Source organism: Stylophora pistillata, chromosome 2, assembly GCF_964205215.1.
Source record: "Stylophora pistillata chromosome 2, jaStyPist1.2, whole genome shotgun sequence".
NCBI lineage: Eukaryota > Metazoa > Cnidaria > Anthozoa > Scleractinia > Pocilloporidae > Stylophora > Stylophora pistillata.
This window is the reverse complement of record NC_142520.1, coordinates 31,916,815-31,942,589: the sequence shown is the minus strand read 5'-3', so window position 1 is coordinate 31,942,589 and position 25,775 is coordinate 31,916,815. Positions and strand designations below refer to the sequence as shown.

Genomic DNA, 25,775 nt, shown 5'->3' with positions numbered 1-25,775 from the left:
ATCTTAGAGCATTACGAATTTCTATGTCAGAAGCTTTTTAAAGGTGTCATAGACAACCCTAACCATAAGTTAAAGGCGCTTCTTCCACCCATACATAAACCCAGCTATAACTTAAAAAATAAGCGCCAATTTAATATGCCACGTCTTCGCACTTCACGAACGATGAACACTTTTATATTTGCTATGGCAAAGAAGTTTAATGGCTAGATTTTTATCGATACGATATCCTTTACCTTTGTTACGGCACGCGTGATAATGATAGTAATAATAATGATGATACTGACAATGTAGATACTTTTAATTAATTTATACTTATTTTAATTAATTTACATTTATAGCTAATATATTTTATTTAATTTATTATTATGTTATAATATTGTAAACTGCTGGTATATTAAGATGCGTAATTAGGTTTTTGAATTTTAAATTTTAAATTTTAAATTTCTTGGATTGTAAAAATGTGTAATTCAGCCCTCGGGCTGCAAATGCTTTTGAGATTAAACTATCTATCTTAGATGTGCAAGGTGGTGCGGTCTACATTGTACTGGGAAAACATCGCTTTGAAATCACGCGATCCTTTCAGTACTTTATGAATGTTATAGAATGAAAGTCCGTTCTATATTTCTCCAAGACTTTGCATTGCAAAAAAGTTGAACTCGTCAAGCCCGCAACAGCGCTAAGAATACTGACAGAATTGGGAAGTCGTTTTCGCCACAAAGATATTGCTTGTAAATAAATTCAGTTTCTAATCCATCGCCGTGAGTTTTCCGCATGCTTTTCACTAAGTGGTAATTCAAGTTCTTTCCGCGTGTCTGTGGGATGTCTCTTAGACAAACAAATCTTTGGAAACTTCAGGCGCCCTACTGTTTGAATTTAGGCTTAATTTAGTTGAAGAAAACGTCGACTTCATAGGTATGGACAAGGAAACGTAAACTATAGGATATACAATGCGCTTAGGTTTTAAATGATCGCTGGACGCAGCTTCGCCAAATCAAAACAAATCATCAAAATAACAAAAGTTGAAGTCTACACAATGATCACATTGTCAAAGCCATGACTTCTGTCATCCTTATTGACTTTCATGTCACGAATCATAACCCAACCATAAAATCCTTTGTGTTTTGTAACAATTATTTAGTTTAAACACACAACGCGTTTGAACTGGTATGCATCTGAGTGTCCAATTAAGTAAAAGGAAGTACAACTGTTCAAAGAGGAAGTTAATTTGTTGGGGCATCACAATTGCTATAAAGCTCACCCGATCTTCTTTATTTTGGTTGTGGTAAAGCTGACGCGAGATGAGAGCTGCGAAGATTTTTCTGGTGGCTGCAATTTTGCTCATTAATTTAGTGGGGACAATGATCTCGGATGGTGGTAGGTGTTTACAAACCCTATTTTGTAAAATTAGAAATGATAACTTATTTGCAACCTGACAGGTATAACGCACTAAACACATCTTTTCTTTCTGGTTGCGCATTTTGCAAGGTTGGTAAAAAAAAGAAAAAAAAAAAAAAGATCTGTTTTGAATCTTAACGCCTACTTGCTATTTGCGTTTGCGAGCAAAGAATTTTGAAAGCCGGGAAGTTTACACAAAGAAGGCTGTTTCTTGAGAGAACTTCGGAACGCGCTGTGGTTAAAATTACCTTCTCTCATGAGATTTATACATTTTCTCTAACTGTAACACTCGATCTTCTGGAAAGTTTTGCGATTAATATCAACTAGTTATCGAACAGTGCTAATGAAACTAAAGCTTGATTCCTTTCGCTCACTCCTGCGCTGACTTAGCAATGGAAATCTTGGTGAAAAGTGGATTTGAAATAACCTACTCCGAAACTATTTGCAAAGATCTTAGGGGGCATACTCTTATGCGACAACCAAGAGTGTTTGTAAAAAATAATCTTATAAGTAACTTAGATTGAGTATAATTTAAAAATTTAATACTACTGATTGTCGTTTATCACAGCACCGCATCATCGTCAGAAGTTACAGGGACACGGAAAAATTGAAGAAGACATCCGTTTAGAGGAATTAAGTATTCCGTCAGAGGAAGATCAGTCGGACAGGAACACAGAACGCCAACGGCTTATTGAGCCGCCGGGTGTTTACCACAACAGGAACCGTCCTGGTCGCGCTGTGAAACTGCCAAAGAACTCAGCAAGTGTACTCGAGTGAACCTACCTTGAAGTTTTTCAAGTGCTGTGTGAAGTTTTATTGCCACGGTTTGCCACAGTTTATAAGTGACGCGTGCTGGAATATAATCAATCGTCAAGTTGTTTTGACTAGAGTCAAACGCGGTATCCAACATGTATCTAGTCTTTAGACTGTAGATCCATATATTTCAATTAAGCAGCATTATAATTAACCGTTTTTTCCCCTTTCTTCATCACTCAAATCACCAGTAAGCCATTTTTTAGCGAAACATTTAACTGAAAGAAATAGTTTGTAATCAATCATTACTCCTTCAAATGAATTTTGAAATTCACGCACGTACTCATCAACGTTAACAGAAACACAATATTGTGCAATTAAAGAAATGTAAAATAAGCGCAGAGCAAAATTATTTTCAGCATTAATAAAGGAATAAAGAATGTGAAATTGAAGCAAACTCTACTGTTTTCTTTGACAAATGTAAGTTAAGGAGTTCAAGAACAATAGTACGGCTCTGCAAATGAATTCTCACTAAGCAATTTATGGTCTTATACCGCAAAATAAGGAACGTCTACTAACTGGAGCCCCAATAGCTGATTAGTTACAGATTTGTTACTAACTTAATTATAACGCTGTAATCACATGTTCTGCTGCCGCCGAGGTTTGGCCACGTTAGGGAAATTAAAAAAATCGCGGTACTTGCGGAATTCTCTTTAGAATGGCATATGAAAGAAAATTTGATCAGTCCGGTTTGTTAGAAGATAGTCACGCAAATGTTAAAATTTAATTCAGTTTCTATTCCAAACTGAAATCACTCTTCATCTATCATAATTCTTCTTAAAATTTTCTTCTTCAGTGAAATCTCTTAATTCGGTAGGTAAAGAAAAAAGATAATGGCCTGTCCTTCTTAGAGTTTATTTCCCATTATAATTTGGATATATCAACAAAGTTGAAATGGTAAATTGGCCACCGTAATGATTACAAAAGCTGACGTTTCGAGCGTTAGCCCTTCGCTCCGACGAAGGGCTAACGCTCGAAACGTCAGCTTTTGTAATCATTACGGTGGCCAATTTACCAATTTCAACTTTGTTGATATATCCAAATTATTTCGTTACTCCCACTGACGCAGCCCCAAACAGTTTCTTTGGAAACTATCAGCCTTTATTCATTTATTTACCATTACCCGCGGGAAAAAAATGAATAAATATAAAGAAAGAAATTCAAACAAGTGTGACTTGAAAAATGTGACTTTAAGAGTACGAGAAGAATCAAGCGTCACGCAATAATAGGCGTAACAGCGATGCCCACAGACAGCGGTCGACAATGGTATCCATAGTAATTCAGTGCTCTACAATTCAGTACGCCGCAGGGAAGCAGTAGTTGGTAGACATGGTACTTTTTTGACGCTGAATCGTCTCTCTAATGGGGATAAAATGGTACTTCCATTCGAACGGCAGCCTCTCTTGCATAAAAGATACGCTTCACTTTCTTCTCCAGAGCTCACAAGGTTCTCTCAAGGTGAAAGCGGCGATGCGTCCCGAGGAGACGAATATGCGAATTTTCTCAAGTAAGAGAATCTTTGTTTACGCAAGAATAGTAAGAGTTGTTTATAATTAGTAACTAAGTCATCTAAATTACGAGTCTATTTTTACTGAATTAGTTAGTTTGCGGTGGTTTGAGTTAATTATATTCTTTTAAAGTTTAGCTCGCTTTGATTAAATGTTAGCGCCTTGATCTGGATGTCGCGCTTGCGATCGATGGCAGAATAGTAAGTTAGCGAGGTATCAAGTGGTTTCACATTTCGAACTAACGAGTGCAAACAATGATTGTTTTGACGTTGTCTTTCAACTTAAATAGAAAGTAAGATTTTGTTCGTAATAAAGAAAATCCAGGTGAATTACTCTAAAATTATCTTAAAAAAGCCAATGTGCGCAATGATTATAAAATACTCGTAGGTAATCTTTTTGTGATCGATCATTCGATAATGTTAACACCACATTTTTATTGGTTGTCATCTCAATTACATTCCGATGCTAGTGGACAAAATGTCAATATTTACTACGAAATATAAATACCCCATTCTTATTCCCATCTCTGTTGTAGACAATGATCGATCAATTTGTTTTTCTCTTCCAATGCCGACTCATTATCCTTAATTCCCTTTGTCTTAAGATCTCAGTTTCTAATGGCAACCTCTATTAGAAGCTTCAAACTAAGAGACAGCTGGCAAAATAAGCCATGAGTACAATCCGTTATAAATAATGAAATCAGTTAAGCTAAAAAGAAGAATACATATATATGCTGGCATGCTCTCAATGATTTAAAGTGGGTATATAGTCTGCAGAAAGGTCCCATGTCAGGAAGGAGCATTTCTTCTTGCTGAGAATTTTGCATTTTCCTCCTCATGAACCTGATAACTCTTTCATGCGACTTTTAACGTTCCCTTTAGTATGTTATGGGTTTCTGTTTTCTTGTAAATTAGGTTAGGAAATCTGCTTTTAATTTGTCATGGCATTATGCTATTGTTAACCTTCTGTTTGCCTCCATCTTATGTGGGGGGGGGGGGGGGGGACAGGACGGTCGGAGTCTCCCGCTTCCCGTGCCATGCTCTCCCGCCTCCTGTACTTGTGTGCCCCCTTGCCTCCCGAGTCCCGCCCTCCATTGTGTTGCTCCTGTCTTCAGGTTAATCAAGAGGATGAGAAACCCGGGTTTAACTTTCAAACAGAGCTAAAAGTTAAAATACTTGTTCATTTTGGCTGGCCTTTGTTTTGGCTGGGGATCATTAGTTCCCAATGAAAGCTACTACTGGTCAGTTTTCTTACTAAACTAAGTTTCATGAACCGTGTTATCACAGTTTGATTGTCGCTTCTGACAGTCTCGTCAGAGAGACGAAAGTCTCAGCTCACCATGTGATGTAATAGCTATTGCCAATTCAAAATCAAATGAAAAAATCAAGAAGTAGATGTAACGTTTAGAGTTTGCTTCTTTTCTATTCGTGCTTGCTTTCCCTTTTTGATGTAATTAGGTATTTGTAATTAAGTATTCATAGTTAGTACATCAACTGTTGAACCTTTTGCATTTTGAGTGTTAACTTTAATTGCTAGTGAAGCATGATTGAACAGTCTTGTTCAACCGATTATCGATGGGTTGAAATCGTCTTTTAACCTTTGTGGTAAGAAAAAGTCTTGCATGCGCTGGGTAGGCTGCACTGACCTCTTCCTACTCCAAATTTTGGTTAAAGCCTCTTCTTCCTCTGAGTCAAGGTAACATTCTTGATTTTCTTCAGTTTCATTTGTTTTTAAACTGATCACATTCCCCTCGGCCATCTGAAAGGATCTGGCAAAATCTTTCTTCAGTTGGCTCTAAACGACCGTTGAATAATTGTATCGAATCTTTACCAATTTCACAAATAACGTCACTTTTCTTACATTTTGCTTCTTCGCTATATGTTTCAAAGAGAAAACAGCTTTCATCTGTTATGACATATGTAGTACCAAAGAAATCATTTGAGTCTATCGCACGTGAAATGAAGATAGAGAAAACGTTGGATTTGCATTTGATTGCGTAAATTCCAATATGTGATCACTCAGTCTGATACGTCTTGTGATCATACCCAGGCAAGGGTACAGACTCTACATCACTTCTATAGTTAGTACCTGATGAATCACTTTCTTTGTTGGAGATTTTCAACAGCTACAACTTACCAGACACTGTACATTTCATGCTATCTCGTGACCAATGATGTAATCAATTTGAAGGGATTCACAAATTTACTGGAAGTAATGCTGTTTTTCCAGCCTGGGCTCAAATCTATGTGTTATTGCATCTGAAAATGTTTTTAAGCATTGGTAGATGTTAACTGGAAATTTCAAAACCTTGTTAGATAAGTGTTTATGACTGAGTAATACCCAGTAATAAACAACAAACTATCGCCTTATTTATTTCTGCTCCCGGTTCCCATCCCTCGTGTAGATACCGCTTCCCGCCCCTTATTCTCCCGCTTGCCTCCCTTTCCCGCCCCTTGTTCTCCCGCTTGCCTCTCTTTCCCGTCCCTTATTCTCCCGGGCTCCTGCCCCCCTGTCCCCCTCTACTCTCATCAACTCCCAGCAAGATGAAGTGTTCATGAGGAGAAGTTACTTGTTAAACTGTTCTGGGAATTAACATTTTATAAAGAAATAGTAAATTTAGGGGAAAGGGAGGTTTGTATGTGATTTTGAATGAATACTCCAGGAGCTTGGTAGCACACCTACATGTACTTAATGTGGATGGATATCTAGATTAACTGGTAGATAGAAGTTAATGTTTGTTTTAACAATACCAGGTCATTAGCAAATGGAGAACGACAAGATGTTGGGGTGTCAAGGTGAGAATATTTTTATTGCATTAATGTTTATTGTTGTGAATGAAATTCACATTTAGTTAATAGGAAAGAGTTTGGATTTCCATATTTATATTTATAATTTATGTCATTTATATTAAACAGTATTTTTACATTAGTTATACATTTTACATGTATAACTATATAATTAGGCTTTAGTTTGATCTAAAATACTTATCAGTAATAGACAAAACAGATTTTTTTATCAGCAAAGGGAAAAGGGAGGAATAGGTTGTCCCCAACACAGCCATCGCCTGAGTTTTGCTCCATAATCTGGCATCACACATGGGTGCACTAGGTATATCTTTTAGATCAGTCCTACATGTACATACAGGTCTATACTTTCATGTGACATTTTTCCAGACCAAAGCCAGCTGTTGCAAAGCAGGACCCATCTTCCCTACCACCAAAAGATCCAAAGCAGACCAAATATAGATTGTCACCAAACAGGAGTGATGGTCTGCTTCATGTAACATTAACCGCAAAACAAAATGTTCAGGAACACCAGAAAAAGATGAGAGTTATTGAGGTGAGGTTGTACATCGCAAAGCCTGAGATACAGCAATTTCAATTTTGTTTTTTTTTTTCTTTTGAGGAGGCCGGCTATATCATTCCTCTTTAATGTTTTTTGAAAAGGGTTTTGATTTGTAAAATCTATTGTGTTATTGGTTTTATTTCAACCTTTTTTTGACCTTTTTTTTGTGTTTCTTAATACTAATTTTATTGAAATCTATGAAGCTTGCTGTCAGGAGAAGGACTGAAAACACTACATGTAGCTTTGTTGTCTGCCAATTATCATCATTAAAAGAGTGGTAAAATAATTTATGTAAATACATGTATATAACTTAGTGGTGTATTTAATAGGATCATATGTTGCAACATAAACAAGAGGAAAGAGAACTAAAGCGTTATGAAGGAGATATCGTTAAGAAACAGCATCATCTCAGAAGAACAATGGCTGAGTATGAAAATAGTAAGTCCTGAGCAAGGGAATTATAGCCAAAAATTCTAAGAGAAGAAAAATGTGTACAAATAGTTGTACCTTGTAACATTGTTTGTCATCCATGAGAAAACAAACAAATAGACAAATTTGTTTCCTTTAAGAAAAAGTAACCTTTATCCTCTCTCAACATTTCAAATTTCCAAAAAAATCACATGCTTTCTTTGAGGAAAGTGTGAATTGTTGTAATTGCATGTAGGATGGGACCAATTTTTGCCAGTGAATCAGTGGTGAAGTGTCTTAAAAATAGACCGAATCTGAAGAGGAAGAAAGATAATTTTTAGCTTAATAAAAATAAGCAGTTTTTCCTATTAATGACAAATAGATAAAAAACAACAAAAAATGAAATTGGAATTAAGTAACTCTACCTTGTTTTTTAAAAGCATTTCACTTAATTACTAGTAAGACCAAGTTTAGTGGTGTAAATGATTAATTGCTTTGCAGAGATTCTTTCCAATTTAACATTTTTCAAATGGATTTGATTTTTGTTTTTATTTCTTAATTAATTGTGGTGCATTCATTAATATATTTTTAGAACATGATCATGATCTCAAACAAGGCAAAAAAAAAGTTAAAAATTTAACCATTATATAAAGAACATAACCAAAAGATTAATGGACCTTTTTTTTTCCTTTCAGGTATTTATAAAAAGGTGAGGGGTGAAGAAACTAAGCTGAGTGAGAACAATCAGGGAATCGAAAGAGTTAAACAGCAACATGCCATACAGGAGGACAAGGTCAACAAGGCAAGAACTGAGAGAAACATGTCTGCTCTTGTGAAATTTAAAGACAAAGATAGGAAGGAAGGATTAAACCTGTAAGTATTGTTGCAGTGATGGGAGCATGACAGGACAGAAACAGTGGGCCCTGAAGTACCTTCCATTGTCCCTCATAAATCTTTAGAAAACTTTTCTAAGGATTTCTAAGGGACTACGGGGGATACTTACAGTGCCTGCGGTTTCCGTCCTGTAGTGGGCTGGAATTCCATGCTGTCAGGTTGTGGGAATGTAAGAAGGGGTGCTACATGAACTGGTAATTGTGTGCCAATCAAAATCAAAGTTTTAACATCCCCCACCCCCTAAGACAACCCATGGGTATTGACCATTGCCCATTCCCAAAGGGTGGGGAATTTGGACCTTGCCTGTCAAAGGGGTGGGGAATTTGTACTAGAAGTGTCATGTCTTTCCAGCAGAAGTTATACAAGTGTTAAATCTTTAAATGTGAGATTGTTTGAGGTAAAAAGTTCTCCAATAGCCCTTATGGCATTTATGGCCACTGTACGAGAACTCAGCGGACTTTGAAGTTTCGAAATGAGGCTATCGGGTCACACAGGTAAAACTTTCAAGTAAAATCGAAGCAAATGGCTATGTTTGGAGGCATTTTTATTCATTTTCTTAAGGATACATTGTGTTCTCATTATGGTTAGACATTGTATTGCGTACGGGTGCAACAGTCTCTTCAGTGAATCGGCAACTGACGAGATCCACAAGATTAGGATCGAAACCGTGGTCTTGCCAAACAGGTTCAACTATCAAACTAGAGGTGAACAAAACGCACATAAAAAACCTCTCAAATAAAGAACTTACAAACGACCAGATTAATTTACTGGCAAAAGGGCTTAAATTCATTCCAACACCCGCTACAAAACAAAAACAGATCAGACAACAACTACTGTGTGACTTTGATCAGTTCGCAAGGAAAATGCGTCTGATTTACATATTCCGAGGGGAGGACAAAAAAACCCATCCCTACCAAGTCAAATCTACATGGATACCACCAATACAAAAATCAGTAGCCCTTGAAAGCTATTTAGAAGAGCTTAAAAGTGACCTTTGAGAAATAGAAATTACAAAGCCAAAAGGTAATTTGCTTCCGGCCAAATGCAAGGCACTGAGGGCCTTGAAACGTGACTCTGAGTTAAACCTCAAAAAGGCCGACAAAGGAACAACAACCTTAGTCCTGATCAAATGCCACAAAATTTTGCCGTTCCTTTCCGAAATGACAGCCATTCTTTCTATCTTCCCTTTGTGACGCCAGGACAATTATCACTAAGAATTTAACCTTTTCCTCGGCAGAAAGAATGCAGATTCCAGAGTTATAGGGTCAGACATGGAGTGTTTCTGGCGTTTCTCGAGAAGTGTTGACCCGATAGCCTCATCCTGAAACTGTAACTCCGCGGACCCTTTGCATTGCAGACAAAATGTGGTAAGGGCTATTCACAAGTGAATAGCTCTGAAGAAAAGGTTTACAAAGTCTACATGTAGGTTTTCAGTGATTTTGCTTTTTACAAAAAAATCGGATGAGGCATTTTAGGGAAATTTGAACAAACCAATCTTCAAAAGTTCACATGCTCAGGGGGTTGCCCAGAGGGAGTTGTTAAATCTTGAAACCTGACCCATTAGCTTGTGGGCAGAACTGTAAACCAGATAACCCAGCGCTATTAATAGCATTTGTGTGGGTCCTGTAAAGTGCTGGAATTTTATTTTGACATTTTCCAGGGCCGGGTCGTTCAAAGCTGGGTTAAGGTAACCCAGGGTTAGTGGAGAGTAACTAATGTGTGAGCCTGCAAGCCGGAGCCGTTTTTTGCAAGCCTCGAGCCTCTTCTTGCAAGCCACTGTTTGTTCTATATATATCTTTCCATTTTCTCTCCTCATTTTATTCTAACAGTCTTTGGCTCCTCTGCAGAAAGCATTTGAAAGTGGAAATCTGAAAAAATGTCAAACTACATGCTCGAGGAGCGTTCACCTGGGCTTCGTAGCGAGCGCTTTACTTGAGAATTCACCACGCGTAAAATTGATTCGAAACTACAAAGCCATAGCATTCACACGAAACACAAGTAGAATTATAATATGCATCACGAGTTCTGAATTTTTTTACCTTTAATGACACTGTAACATCATTATGTTCTTGCACATTGGTCATATTGGAAAAATTTTCTAGTAGATCACGGTCATCAAGAGTATTCATCATATCTTCTACTAAGCACTCGTAACTCCATGCAAAGAGCAAACCAACTTTCACGATCGCTTGCACAATAATAATAGTGAGTATGTACGAAATATCAAATCATACTTTACAAGTATTGAACCCGATAGAAACCAATTACAGAAACAGGTATTTAACGGAAGAGCTAAGCTTAGATATTTAACATTACTATTCATGTTGCTTCTGTCAGTATCCCTATCCAATTTGCTGTTGTTAGCGCCACCTTCGAGCGGTGTTCGTATCAGCTTCATAGTTTGTTGTTAATCAGCTGTCACAGTTTTGCAAGTATTTTCGTAGTTTGAGCGAAAACACTCGACATCCTTTAGTGTGGGCCCTACCACAAACGGTGTGTGCGTTTGTATGTGAGAACAGCTTATAAGACAGGAATCTTTGCCATGCGACCTTCCCAAAACACAACATTTCGAAAATTGTGTTGTTTACAATCAGCAAGCACACGATTAGAAGACAAGTTGTCGCACTCTCATCCTCAGTTTCCGCAGTTTAACAAGGAACACCTGGGACCATGACCATAAAAAGGCATTATGTCCAGATTTGGATGTTATTTTCCCAGGGCTCGCAAAAAATGGCTCGGGCTCGTCATAAAAGGCTCGGGCTCGCAAGCTCGCATTTTAGCAACCCCTGCGTTAGTGTGAAATTTAATTTCAGAGAGAAAGTTCAGTTTAAGTATTTTTGTCTACAATTTGATGTCAGATGCTCTCAAAAGAATAGGGAAAATTATCCCAAAAAGGTTCTTGGATAGAGAAATAAGGAAACCTGGATTAAAATTTAACCTTGCGTTAGTGCTAATTGTCCTTCGAACAACTGGACCCAGGACTCTGGAAAGTCCTGGAAAAAGACTCCAGGTCTGGAAAGTCCTGAAAATCTGCATAACTCAAGCAATAATGGTTTCAGAATTTACATTATAAGAAATGTATGGACTGTTAGGAGAATTGATTTTGAAACTTCGGAATGAAAAGCTTTGAGATAAAATTTGGAGTACTGGAAAAAAACTTGTTTCTGAAAAGGGGTATGAACCCTGTTATCAAAATTCATCTGGATCCCTGCAAACAATGAACTTGTGTATGAGGCAGTTTAAGTAGTGGCTTATCTCACTAGCTTGAAGGTCGCACTTGTAAAAATAACATGCAAACAGCAGTGGTTTCACTGTTGTGTTAATTTATCTGGATGGTGTAATCTTAGCAGAACTGAGCTCAGTGGTTAAGTCTGTTGTAATTTTTCAGCACTGGTAATCACAAAACACTTTGTATCATCCCAATCCTTTCTCCATCCAGGAGAACGAATTGGTATCAGTAAAGTGTTATCATGTTTCGTGCAAAAAAGCTGTGGGATTGATTCCTTTAAAATTTTATGAAAAGCAAGTTCACTTTCATCATTTTATCACCTTACCTTTGATCCTTCAGGGGTGAAGTTGAGTTTCAGTACAGTAGAACAGCCAAGCAACTAGAGCTCACTAGAACAGAAATCTTTTCGCTGACTCAGCAGTTTGAGGAGAATCTGAAAAGAATAGAGGTAAGTTTTTCGATAAAATGCTAGCATTTGATTAGATTTTGATTGTTTTGTTCCATGTCAAAGTTAATCTAGGGTTCTCTAATTTGTGGTAACTGACAAATGTTTCAACAGAATAGCAGTGACTCTTATCGTCAAATTTCACTTGTGCCACATTTATTAACAAGAAATTATTCTATTAAAATGTACATTCTACAGTTGGGCTGGCTCTTGGATAGCTATGCTAGTCTAGGCGAGCCATCTTGATGTAAATTTCATACGGGATGGACATTTAGGAAAGAGAATCTCCCAAAATCCCCACCCACTCTCGTCATGTTTGGTTCATTCGAAAAATTGCACAGTCGGACTGTCCAATTGGAAGTACTCAAATCTGTTTCCATCTTGGGGTGTAATCATCGCTTACCATAAGGACACCCTCTTTCAATTTTGAAGTGCATAGCATGAGATGTGATGGTCTGAGGAATACAGAATTTATAGGGAGGCAGATGTGTGAATTGTCACATGAAATGAATCAGTGGCTAACAATTCCTTATCAGTATGGTACCCTCTGAGGACTGGCACTCCAGGCTCTTGATTATGATAAGGGCTGCAGGGCATGCTTTTTGCTTGCAAGAAGAGTTCAGACAAGTTGAAGAGAGGTTTGCTGGGGGTCTGGCACTAATAACGAGGGAAGCTAGGAGCAGTGGCCTGGTTGGACTCTAAATTGAATGGTCCAAGTTTGAGTCAAGGCAGACTTAACTGCATTGGTTTCTTGGGCAAAATACTGTGCTCTCCTCAACTGACACTGTATTTCTAGCTTCCCATCCTGAGGTGTTTTGCCTCCCCTGGTTGCTCCATTTTATAGAAATTAACCTACATGTAGATAAACTTTGTCAAGTCAGTTTCTCAAGTATGCTTTGAACTTACAGTCATTTAGCCGCATTGTTATGTAGGAACAACTTAATTTCTCAACAGGAAAGAGGATTCGAACTGAAAAAGAACTTGGCTGAACTTGCCATTGCAGCTAACAAGATGGCGCTGAAAAAGAGGACACAGCAAACAGATGATGACAGGTAATAGGATCATATTACACCTACATGGTTAAAAAAAAAATCGCACCACCGTTCAGAAAAATAAAAACAACAGAAGTAATTTAAGAAAAGGCCAACAACTACAATATTACAATAAGCGGTAGAATACTTTTTCTTGAAAAATCAATGAAAATGGCTTGGCTATATATCTTGATCGCCGACTGCAGAATTGTTGATCAGTGTAAGATTTTGTATTTTTTAGATATGTGAAGGACACAAGCATTAAAGATATTCAGGTTTGAGAATGAAACTCTTCTACCCATAATTATTGTAGATGCACATGCTTTTTTATGTTTCAGTCGTTTGCTTTCGTTTGTTTGTCTCTCTTATGGCAATGTCTTCGCTTTTGCATCTAAAACACGAGGTAATTTTATGTAATTATTTTCTCAATAGGATGACAGACGACGAAAACAAAGCTTGACAGAGAGACTAAAGTAAGGAAAAAAATTTAAAAAAAAAACAAACCAGCTGATGATTTGTGGGGGTTTTGCATACAGTGTGTAAGTGTCATATACTCGATGACTGAGTAGAATTGCTGGACGGGAACACATTTGGCGTCGAGGTCATGATGTACGATCTGAGGGCAGTAGGTCCCTACATCATGGCAGTCAGAGCCCAGTATTTCTCCATTCAGTTCGACGTAACTCAGTTCATAAGCATTTTATTATATGATCGCTGCTGTAGATCCCTCTCTCTCTCTCTTTCTCCCTTTCTGCTTCCATTTAGCATTTCGCGGGGCCCTCCGGTCAGGGGCCTTGCGGTTTTTTCAGAAAGACAGAAGAGGCTTTTTATCTTTGACCTGCGTCTTCCATCAGTTTCAATTGCCTTCAGCTTTCTAGTAAATGTTGGTAATCAACATTTTAATTCTGTTCATTCTATCGCAGAGAAATAAAAAACCAAGGACTTAAACATGAATACGGCAAGCGGCGTTTGAGCAGGGACTTAATGGTCTCCAAAGATATGCTGTCTTTAAAGTCAAGGGAAGGTACGTTCACATTTTATTCTCTTTTAATGGGTGAAAACACGTAAACAAACTAACGAACTCCATTGTGTGTATCTGAGAAACAGTCAAGCAAACGAAACAAACGATTGGCTTTAGTAAAAACCGAAATCAAAGTGTAATCGCAAAGATCAATCAGATGAAAGCAAAATACCTTTAAGAGCCAATAAGAATGAAGAGGAAAAAGACCAAAAGTGCCTAAAGCGCGGGAAAACGCTGGCGACCACAGACAAAAAGCAAAAACCACAAACAAAACTGAGAGGTCCTAGAAGGTAGAGTGAATTAAATTTAGTCCACTTGTCACGACAAGACGGGGAACAACAATTGAAACACAGAGTGGGAAGAAATTATTTCGTCTCCGAAAAAAAGTCGTAAAACGAATCAGAGCACAGAATAGTCCAAAAAATGATGTATTTATTGAGTCTGACTAAAGTGTTTTCGGTGTTTTGTTATGGTGAGGCATTGTAATGGTGAGGCTTTGCAAGTATACGCTTACTGTTCGAAAGCGAAACGGGAAATCCAAAAAAACACTTTAATTCCAACACGGTAAACTGTAGACTCACGGTAAACGACAACGACCATGAAACAAAACTGCTACTCGATAAACTCAAAAAACTTTTCAACTCCCTCTAAAAAATCGCACACGTCAAAATTAAAAGGTCCGCGTGATTTGCTTACGATATTATTAACCTACGTAGTCCCAAAGCACGCGCACGCGAGTCGCACACGCACAAGTTCATTAACGTCTTCTTAACACTTACTTTAACCATTGAGTCCACTTGGTCAATAATTTTTCTCTAGTCTTTTTTAAGAAAGCATCCGATAGTCGTTTCCAATACTCCGGATTAAAAATACTCATTTGATGTGGCCTTCCTCAATTGGTCAGCACATCGACGCTTCTTTATTACGCAGAAAAGTTACAGCCTTTGATAAATGAATTCTCGTTAACCCCACGACGTTTGGGACATATGTACTGCTTAAGTTTGCGGATTGAAAAACTTGCACGCGAGATCAGCAAATTTACCACACACTAAGATGTCACATTTCCTCTTGCCGCCCAAACTATTCCCTGTGCTTATTGAGTCTAGCTCAGAAAGTTACCTTTAGCTTAATGCTGTATCTCTTTCTCGTGCTCTTGTTCTAGAGGGTAGAAAGATGACAGATATTAATCGCAGGCTTCAACACAATTCGGTCAGCCAGAAGCAAGCCAAGCAAGCGGCAGAATATCTGGAACTCGATCGACAAGGAAAAGAGATTGAGGAACGAGGCCAGGTAGGGACATGGGCATGAACAAGGTATTTCCAAATGTTTTGCTTATTGGAGGTGACACCTTACAGTGTATGCTTTCTTCCCTTTTTTTAATGACTTTGAAAATACTCTCGCCTTGTTTGAATAAATCATTTCATACAATAATTGTGGCAGTCAAACCAAGCTTAGTGTTTAAACCTTTTCAGACGTTCGTCATGGACCACTCAGGGACGAGATATTTTGTTGCGTACAGAAAACACAATCCAATGACCGTGCTACCCCTCACCAACCTATTCGAATAAACCCAGTGTTTTGAACTTCAACGCAGACTTTTATTCTATTTGGTCCTTTGCGGTAGAAATGATCTCTGTTTAATAGACAAGGACAAACCTCGATGCAACGAGCCTCTTGGTTCGAGCGCCCTTAATAAGTGTTAGATGAGAAGGGATTTCAAGCTTGATTTCATTACTCTTTCAGTTTGCCGAGGCTCGCAGAAACCACCAAATTGAGCAGCTGACAAAGGAAAGAAGACAACAACACTCACAGCAGATGATTGAGTGGAAGAAGCGCTACCTGGAGAAACAAAACGAAACCACTCGGCGGGCCCATGAAGACAGCGTAAAACATCTACAGGTAACTGATTCGAGGCACTCTAAGTATTTTTTTTTTATCGACATCGTCACGGTTGGTCCATCTTGAAGAATTAAGGACCTCATCGTCAATCCGTTCTTATCTTCCCCATGATACACCGTAGCCATCGTTTTTTATTCTGGCTTTGTTTTTACTTACGTTTCATTTTCTATCGTAAGGAACTACAGTTACAATAATTTGCGATCCACTATAAGTTTATTTTGAGGTTTCATATTCTGAACACATTTTTTTGATAAATGTGATGATAAAAGAAATGTCTCGAAGTATGACGTCGTAAATGCTAACGCGTAAGTCGAGAGACAGTGACAAGTCGTTGCGACAAACCGCTCAAATAGCGACTTAAGATCGTATACTAAGGAACATTTTTGCAACACATCATTCTCTTAAATAGCGTCCGCAAATGACCTATTGAATGTTCGATTCAGGTGGATATAAATGTATACCAGAATCGAAATGAACCTCCTTTATTTTGATATTTCACAGGTGTTGATTAATGAGAGAAGAGAAAAAAACATGCAAACAAACAAAAAACAGGCACTCCTACATGTTCATGTGTATTGTGGGGATATACGCTCTACCCCCAAACCATACGAGCTTGTGTTTATGGAGGATAAAAATTTGAACAAATTATTATAGCATACTCTTTATTTTTGCCATTTGATCCCACTGCCTGGGCCATACTGTTTCTTACTACAAGTATCAATTTTTAATCGTGGATTCAAGAAATTCTGTATTAAGCCTTTCCCTTTTATAAGATTAGAGGTAATACTGATGAACTCTAAACCTCAGTGTTTAATCTACCATGATGATTAGAAAATTGTGAACAAGATGGAGGAAACAGAGCATGCGCTATACAACCGAGTACGTGCCGCTGAGATGCAGCGTCGAAAACAAGAACAAGACGTACAAAGAATCTTTGTTGAGTTGGAACAACTATCCAAAGAAAACCAGAAAAAAATGAGGGTTTGTATCCGTGATATGCAGTTTGCTATCTGCAGCATTAATTAAGCGGGAGAGGACATAATAAAATATGGAAAAAAGTTAGCCATAGGCTTTCCAATTTCCACGGAAATGTGGCGAGACAAGGGTTCCATGCGGGGCTCCTGACGAGAAAGTAGAACACCTCTGTGCTCTTCTGTACCTCTGAATAGGATTTCACCACGAAAACAAGACAAAGATAAGAAAGAAGATGAGAAAAACACCTTTTTTCATGGGGGCGAGGTTATAAAAAGAATCAGCTTTTCGTATACAAATATTTGGGCCGATAGTTGGGGAGGAAAAGGGGCTAAGTGACATATCACCCGCAGCTTTTGGAGCGGGACGGGCTCAAATTCCAACTTTACAGTAGTCCTTTTTGTATTGCAAGTAGCGAAACATTCCCTCTTGAAAAGATAATGCCATCTCAAGGTTTCTCGGAAAATACTTGTGATTCTGCGTCTTACAAATTTTTATTTCAGAATGGACTTTTTGTTGTCACGGTGTGATAGGAACGATGATCACTTTTTCTCGTCTGCCCTTCTCTTCGACGTTCTAGATTATTTTCATCAGTCTCTTAGCATTCCGTCTTTATTTTCTCTTTATTCAGAGGTGCCAGCCACTATTCTAAATGCGCACCCTTGTTTAGTGTTCTCCCTTTCCGTTAAAATATTCTTTCTCAACTAACAGGAAACCCAGGAGCAGTTTAGCCGAAAGAAAGTTGAATTAGAACAGAAGCTATTACGAGAGAAAGCTGAACTAGCAAAGGTAAGTAATCTATGCTAGGTTGTTCTCAACTCGAATTACTCTAATCCCAGGCAAGCTACTTAGAAAAGTAAAATGTAGGTTGGAAAAACGGAAAGAAAGTAGAAAAAATAATTGATGCTTTTGATGCGCAGAACGTCTCGAATACGATAAGAAGGGACATACACTTTACGACAGCATATTTCGGACAATGTCTCCTTTCCCCCCTGTGTACGATAATCAACTTTGGCCAGAAGGTCTGAGAACCGTGCAGATAATTTGTATGTTTAAGGTGTGATTTATCACCCTGCAGAAGTATTTATTATTATGATCCGCTTTAATATTAGTTTAATATAATTCAAGAAACCACCCCCCCTCCCCTTGCCCTTTCCCTTTTCTACTTTCCTTTCCGGCTCTTTTGATAGAAACAGTTGTCCGACACTTGGCTCGTTTATTCAACTTGTAAGCCTTTTTTTTTTTTAATTTTTTTATTTTTATTTTTTCATGTTTTGGTGTTTGTTCCTCATCGTTACTTTGCGTAACCGTCTGGCTTTTGTTCGACATTTGTAGGCTCACAATCAGCGGGAGGAAAGTATCCAAAGGTTATTACACCACAGGGCGAAAATGAACGGCGACAAATACTTACTTTCTGAGGAGGAAAGGGTAGGTAGTTACTATACAAATGTCGTCTGTTGGGTTTAGTTGCTCGATGAGGGAAGCCTTGGGAACTGCGTTGCATTACTTACCAAAACGTCCGCCTCGTTAACATTTGGATTACGAGCTTGAGATTTCCATCATATAGTTGAAGAGAACCAATCAAATTTCACCCATCGAAATCGAGAGCAAGAAATCTACTGGTCTATCTAGGCTTAGCGTGACTACTTAATTTTTTTTAAGTTTTATTTTGTTTTTACAAACGCGCATCGTTCGCTGCCCACTCAACGTACTATTTATCACGAAATAGATTGCGAAAGGCGTTTTCAGTCAGATTGTGATGGAACGTTTGATATCAACTTGATGTGCAGTTCACTTCCATATAATTTAGGTTTTTAATGTGTGCTTCCATTCCGTGATCATTTGTGATCTGTGTCACAAAGATGCCCTAATATACTACTATTATTATTTGCACTTCATACAGGAACATGATCGTCTAGCCAAGATCGGCCAAAGAACGGATAATTTAGAGCAGGAAGTTCATTCATGAGTACAACTAGTGTTCTCTGCCCAGTCTTCGTAGCAAAAGCTCACCCAGTGCGTGAGTTACAAGCGCGCAAGAGTAACACTTGTGGTGTTACGCCATGACCTCTTTCCCGCGCTTGTCGCTCCAAATAACTTGCGCAAGGTTGAATCGAGTATCTGCTACGTAGGCTCAGGTGGCGTTAGCCTGATTAGTATGTGGTGTCGCTTTAAAGCGCATTTGATGTTATGTGGTTGTTTTTAGTAATCTTGACTGCATGTACATGTCTGTGTGATTTTTAAGATGTTCGTTTGTTTGTTTTATAATTTTCGGTCACGTTCTCCTTAAATTTGTCTCGTATGCAACAAGCGGTTGACAATATTGACTGTATCAGGAAGTTAGGGAGGCAGTTGCGAGATTAGGTCAGCATGGTTGAGAGAAGATACAAGTAACCTTCAAAGTTACACTCTGCTGAAACCTGTGAAACCTTAAAAATAGCGTAACATCGTCTCCAGAAAATAACGGGAATCACGTTGTTTGTACTCCAAGGCCCCACTTAACGATGTCCCTCGTAAAAGCGCCGCTCTCAGCGCATAAGATGTGAATGTGTGGTGCATGTTTCAACTCCATGTTAGGTCTTCTTCTTTTGCTGAAGTCAGCGCCAGAATTCTGGAGAGAAGTGTTGGTTGACTTAAAGCTTAACTGTCCCTAAATCTCACAACGTATTTTGAAAAAAATAACTATTTGTGTGAGCTAACATTTTTATAAATTTTTAAATTTGTGAAAGAAATTTGAATGTAGACACCGCTATTTAGATGAAAACTCAATTTCTACACACACAATACCTAAGTCAAAACCGTGTGGTCCACAGACAGCGACTGCACCAGTCATTGCTGAGAACAGTCTTTATCTGAGTCAAGAAATCCATAATGTGTAGGTCCCAATTCTTCAATTAGATTGCCATAGGATGGAAAGAAGATAAGTGAGAATTTTTTTTTTTGGCAGGGAGAGGCGGCTAAGTTGCTAACCGAGATTTTATTACATGTGACGACAAGTTTCAAAAAGCTAGGTTACTTTACCAAATGTGGACAACAAATGATGAACACCACAACGTACGGTATTGAGTTATGGATGCTCGCGGGAGGTTGCTAAGCACAAAAGCAGTGCAAGAGTCTCTTGAGGAACACAGCGGTCAAACACTGCGCATGCACGAGAGTTAGAAAACAATAAGAGGGATTTCCGAACGCGTGTTTAGCGTAAAGTGAGGAAGAAAGGTGAAATTCCTAACTATTGCTATGCTCGAGACAAATAAAAGATGGATGCTGGAGAAAGATTAAATATGGGTCTTATTTTATTGTGAGATATTCCAACTGTTCATTGACTGTTTTAGTTTCGGCGATGAAGGCAAATGACCGAACCTCTCTTCTACTCTTGTTGCACGGTCTACTGTCCGCTGTAATCGTCACAAACATCTTGTGTAGTTCTAGTTCTTCCTTTTTCTAACATTTTCCTCGGTGTTTACTGGCAACTCCGCCGTGAACATAACAAAGCTAGCACGGCCAAGTTTATGGAAGAGTTCATCACGCCGCCGTGGAAAGTGTAAAGAAAGTACGAGAGTGTAAACTAACACAAAGTGGGTAAAGTCTAGAACTTGCAAACTTCAGAATTTTCCTAGAAACTGCGAAAACCCACGTCTCACGTAGATTCTCCATGTATGCAATAGCAAATTTTCCATCTAAGGACGCATGTGCAATTATTTGACCACTGTGTTCGCTTAAGGCGATAGCCGAGGGAAACTCTAGCTCTTTGAGTACTTAGAAACCATCCGCGTACAACTATTACTCGATAGTGTACGCTGTGGTTTAACCATTTATTTTGAACATACCATCGGTGCACAGCAGCAAAAGAGTTTCTTTTAGTTGAACCAGTCTTACTTGACCAGAGAAAACAAACGCGAAAACTAGTCATTGCATTTGCTCACATTAACAGTGTATACACCCATGGGCAAATAGAAGACACTGAATTGACCAATTAGAATGCGCCCTCGTCGTTGTTTATGTTATCATATAATTTCATGTATGCTTTTTCATGGCCTTTACACAGTGACAACGGATGTAGTTTCTGGAACACTTTTCTGCCTCAAAGAAAGCTGTAATGCCAGAGCACTAGTTTAAAGTTTAGCTCTGTGTGAAAATAAGAAAAACTACAACTATTTACTTCATTGTAGAGGTACTTACAGGTGAATTAGGGTGAGTAAGGTTTTTAAATCAGCATTAGTAATGTCTTAATGTACTTTTTAAAGTGATGGATGACTTTTGGGCTCGTTAACTCTTTTGACAACAGTTACCTCTGTCAAATAGGAATATTTTCACAGCATTATTCGGCGCGAATGAACTTTGTGATGGCGAGAAGCAACATGCAGAAAAAAGACAATGTGCAAAAAAAAAAAAAAATTTAAAAAAATTTAAACCAAGTTTAATGCTAAACTTGGGACGATAAGGTGTCGTTTTGAGTAATGTAATGTAATTGTTTTTATTTTACTGGAATATTTGGCAAGTTTATTCGATTAGAGGCCCTTAGATTCTGATTCGATTACAACCGTGAGTTCAAGATTTTCCAATTTTACAACGTTTGGCACGCGTGAACAAGTTTTGTTTTTTTTTTAACGTTTTAAATCTTAAAACACATCTTTATAGATTTGCTTTTCATAAGTAATGTTCTTAAAATTTTACGTTACGTACCAAGAGTTTTTATTTCAATTTTTAGCTTTATTTATTTTTTAGCTTAATTAATAGGTACATTTGAGTTTTAATTTGCTTTTTACCTTTTTAATGGCATTGTACCGCGCTTTTGATCATATCTGCATGGAAAAGGCGCGTTATAAATTTGTAATTATTATTATTATCATTGTTTTTCGAGCGGAGTAACAGAATAGAACTAGTGAACTAGTGTTGTAATGAAAAAATTAAGATATTGGACACGTTAGCGGTTGTACGGTTATACAACATAGGAAGGGCGCAATTTCCTCCAACCGAGAACTCTACTTGTGCAAACCTTTTTGAATCTGAAGAAGCTTTAGGAGGTACGAGCATGTTAGTATTTCGCTTTCCACTTGATGTCAAATCTTCTTGTAATCAAACTCTCCCTAGAATCTCAAGGCCTCTAATGATGCTTGTTTGTGTTGTCCTCTCTGGAAAATAGGTAGGGAAGAAGTTATGATTTTAATATCGAGAGTGAAGAAAAATGTTTGACACTTACACACCTGTGAATATTTCAAATAAATTATTATTGTTTTATATTTTGTAAGCAATGGCTTGGAATCTTTATCGAAGGAGTTCGGTCGGATTGTTTTTGTGCATGGTCATGAAATGCTGTGGAATATTGAACTGTGAATTGAGATGAAAAACAAGAAAGCCAACAGCTTGCCTTATTACTGGCAAGCATGTGCCTATTGTTCTGGTGGATTGTCGAAGCCGCCATTTTGAATTGGGAAGACTGAGGAAAGCCTGGAGGAAACTTGTTTGTTCTCCTCATTACCACCTTCCTAGCAACCGTTTTTTCTCGTTCCAGGTATTCCCCCACCTTGCCAATCCGGTGCTACGGTCTGAACTCTCAGTTGCACCATTTATCACTTGCGTGGCACAATTAACGCTCCTGGTCGAAAGTAACCAGTCAGGTAGCTAATAAATCAACTCAAGACACTTTACTCTCTTGATCAACCACAGCATTACAATAAGAAATAAAGGAGTCTTCCTGGGCATGGACGAAAATATCTCCATATCGGCGGTCCTTTTGAAGCTGTTTGTCATATCGTAAGTGAAAGCTCTCTGCTTTTCGCCATATGAACGCTCCTTAATCGAATTGGTTGGTAATTATCAAAATGCGAAGCTAGAAAAAAGCCGATGACTCGTGTAAGCCCACGAATGCACAACAGCTGCATGCAGCCTGACTTCGTTGTTTTGCATAAAAATCACAAACAATTCTTGTTCGTAAGTCCAAGCCTTTCCAAGTAAAACGCTTTCGCAACTAAGGTCAAAGAGATGAAAATGTATGGAACGAAAAGAAATGAAGTCCCTTTCAATTTTCCAGTTGGCGATGGCGGCCATATTCCTCCCGACTGGTATGGTAGATCGATATGAAGTGCGGTACTACATCAGCTTAACGTATATGCCATGTTGGATATCTAGCCTGGTAAGAAAACTGATACCTCTTGGAATTAAAAGTTTAAAAAGTACAAATACCGAGGATGTGAGAGCCCTCTGGCCTTGCGGTTAGCGCGCTAGACTATAAATCCAACGGCCTAGGTTGGTGCCTATTTTGTGGATATTGTGTTTTGTTCTTGAACAAGGGAATATCATAATTGGTATATAATTTCACAGTGAGTTTATTACAAATAATTAAAAGCAAATAGGCACGGCACAATTGCAAGTAGGGGGCAGGAAATGTTTGGGGTAACCGTGATTTATTCGCATGTCTTACCTAAGGAGGAATAACAACTTGCGTTGCTTCGTATTTCCCTCAGGATAATATGAGTCATCTACGTTTGCAGTTGGCCATATAGGTAGTTTAGTGATTGAGAGGTATAGACCATCAAACCTAGAGCCTAAAAATCTGAAATAATCCGTGAAAAATATATAACTCTAATCTGTAAAAATGATCTGGAAAAAATGATCTGGAATAAATCTGTAAACTGATATGACAAAATCCAACAATCCAGAAATTTTTAAACTTTATGGAAAAATTAAAATCATAAAACACAGACTCAAAATGGCTTCTACTTAATCTTGTCTCCAAATTAAAACGCTTAATAACAAATTAATTAAAAGCTTAATTAAAAGCAAAATAACATAAATGTGAATGTATTTGGATATGACAATCAACAAAGATGTCCTCTTTATGTTAGTTTTAACGTTTCGAAGGACAAGGTCCTTTAGACAATTGGTGAGAGCTCATAGCTGTGATTTTTTATTTTTCGATTGGAACCTTCAGGCTTAAGTCTAAACATTTCTGTTTACAGGTGTACTTGTGGAAATTGCAGTGTTATACACTTAGCTGGGGCGCATGAAGTTAAATGCTGTTACGAAATACTCCAGACGAGAGGGAAGTTTACATTTATCGGTCTCGATGCGGAATGCATTTTGAACCATCCCGAATTTTCTCCATCAACAAACCGTACTGTTCTTAAAGCAACAAACTGCGTATTCATTCCTCGTCCAAACGCCAAGCGGAATTTCGCACCTTTTGTAAGCACACACTTACCATTCTTTGCTCACGCGAGGACAAGGCATTTTCTTGCTGGGGTACACCATCTTTGGTTGGCACAGCATCCTTCTTTAACCATCACTTTGTTTGAAGGAAGCTAGAGCCTTCCCCGAGATTTAAATCGAGTCGCTGCTCAAAGTTTGACAATTCAAAATGTACTGATATTTTCGATGGCTGCCAGTTTGCCCGATGCCTTCGCACGAAGCGAACCCATTTCTCGCGAGTTACATCGTCACGAGGAGACATATGCATCGATATGCCGTCTCTTCTGAAGTTATTAGTGCAACTTACATTTCCGGGCCCACCAGCAACACAATACTTGCCCAAAAACTTTTTTTTGTGCTTCTTAACATTTTCGCCGCACTCCATGCTCAATTGGGGTTTACTCGGAGTTCTGAGATGTATACAACCAGTGACGTCACAACACTGTTTTGGCCGCGCCAAGATGGCCGCCAATTTTGGGCTCGACTAGCCGAGTTTAAAGGGCTAGAAGAAAGCTTTCCGCGCTCCGTTGGACCAAAAAAAAAACTCACAGCGCTTGTTAGTAATACATATGATGTACGATCCTCGCAGTAGATAGCGCTATTTAAGCATTAGCGAAAATCAGACCTGAAAAAAATCAGGCCTGTACGGGATTCGAACCACTGACCTCTGCGATACTAGTGCAGCGCTCTACCAATTGAGCTAACAAGCCAACTGGGAGCGGGCCGTTGAGTTAACTCGTAATAAACCCGTGAAAGTGATAAATGAGATACAATGAAATATATGATAGCGCTATTGCTTAAATAGCGCTATCTACTGCGAGGATCGTGCATCATATGTATCTAATACCGCAGTACAAAATATATGAACTTCATATATTTCATTGTATCTCATTTATCACTTTCACGGGTTTATTACGAATCAACTTAACGGCCTGCTCCCAGTGCCAACTGTTAGCTCAATTGGTAAAGCGCTGCACTAGTATCGCAGAGGTCAGTGGTTCGAATCCCGTACAGGCCTGATTTTTTTCAGGTCTGATATTCGCTATTGCTTAAATAGCGCTATCTACTGCGAGGATCGTGCATCATATGTATCTAATACCGCAGTACAAAATATATGAACTTCATATATTTCATTGTATCTGAAATATATGAAGTTCATATATTTTGAATATATTTTTGAGTTCATATATTTCATTGTATCTCATTTATCACTTTCACGGGTTTATTACGAATCAACTTAACGGCCTGCTCCCAGTTGGCTTGTTAGCTCAATTGGTAGAGCGCTGCACTAGCATCGCAGAGGTCAGTGGTTCGAATCCCGTACAGGCCTAATTTTTTTTTTTTTTTCAGGTCTGATATTCGCTATTGCTTAAATAGCGCTATCTACTGCGAGGATCGTACATCATATGCATCTAATACCACAGTTCAAAATATATGAACTTCATATATTTCATTGTATCTTGTTAGTAATGTTCAAACTTTATTATCATGGAAAAATCTCAGATACGAAAATTTCGTTTCAGTGGAACTTTAAACCTTTCAGTGTGGATTCTAGGGACAGAGACTGACGTATTTCTAAGATTGTACCTCATGTTCTTTTCCTTAGGTAAAAACTGGAAAAACGGGC

The 25,775-nt window shown here is 38.3% G+C and overlaps 1 protein-coding gene and 1 long non-coding RNA gene across 2 annotated transcripts; both read left to right on the top strand.

Moving 5' to 3' along the window:
• The first annotated feature begins 1,187 nt into the window (after positions 1–1,187).
• On the top strand, positions 1,188–2,605 carry LOC148738352 (uncharacterized). The gene is made up of 2 exons (XR_015997265.1): positions 1,188–1,374; positions 1,964–2,605. It is a non-coding gene; the product is annotated as an uncharacterized LOC148738352 (long non-coding RNA).
• Positions 2,606–3,485: 880 nt separating this feature from the next.
• Positions 3,486–22,198, top strand: LOC111344427 (uncharacterized). The gene is made up of 16 exons (XM_022951658.2): positions 3,486–3,715; positions 6,470–6,511; positions 6,890–7,055; positions 7,391–7,499; positions 8,165–8,342; positions 11,932–12,040; positions 12,992–13,089; positions 13,310–13,343; positions 13,501–13,541; positions 13,992–14,092; positions 15,252–15,379; positions 15,833–15,988; positions 16,820–16,969; positions 17,672–17,749; positions 18,296–18,388; positions 18,864–22,198. Exons 1-16 carry the CDS (start codon positions 3,582–3,584, stop codon positions 18,927–18,929), a joined length of 1,683 nt encoding a protein of 560 aa, XP_022807393.1. The 5' UTR covers positions 3,486–3,581; the 3' UTR covers positions 18,930–22,198.
• Positions 22,199–25,775: the final 3,577 nt, after the last annotated feature.

Excerpts from the sequence above, each read along its gene's own strand:
- LOC111344427 (XM_022951658.2), top strand. The coding sequence starts at position 3,582 with ATGGTACTTCCATTCGAACGGCAGCCTCTCTTGCATAAAAGATACGCT. Across the intron at positions 13,090-13,309 it reads CAGCAAACAGATGATGACAG|ATATGTGAAGGACACAAGCA; the intron begins GTAATAGGATCA and ends TGTATTTTTTAG. Across the intron at positions 15,380-15,832 it reads AGATTGAGGAACGAGGCCAG|TTTGCCGAGGCTCGCAGAAA; the intron begins GTAGGGACATGG and ends TTACTCTTTCAG.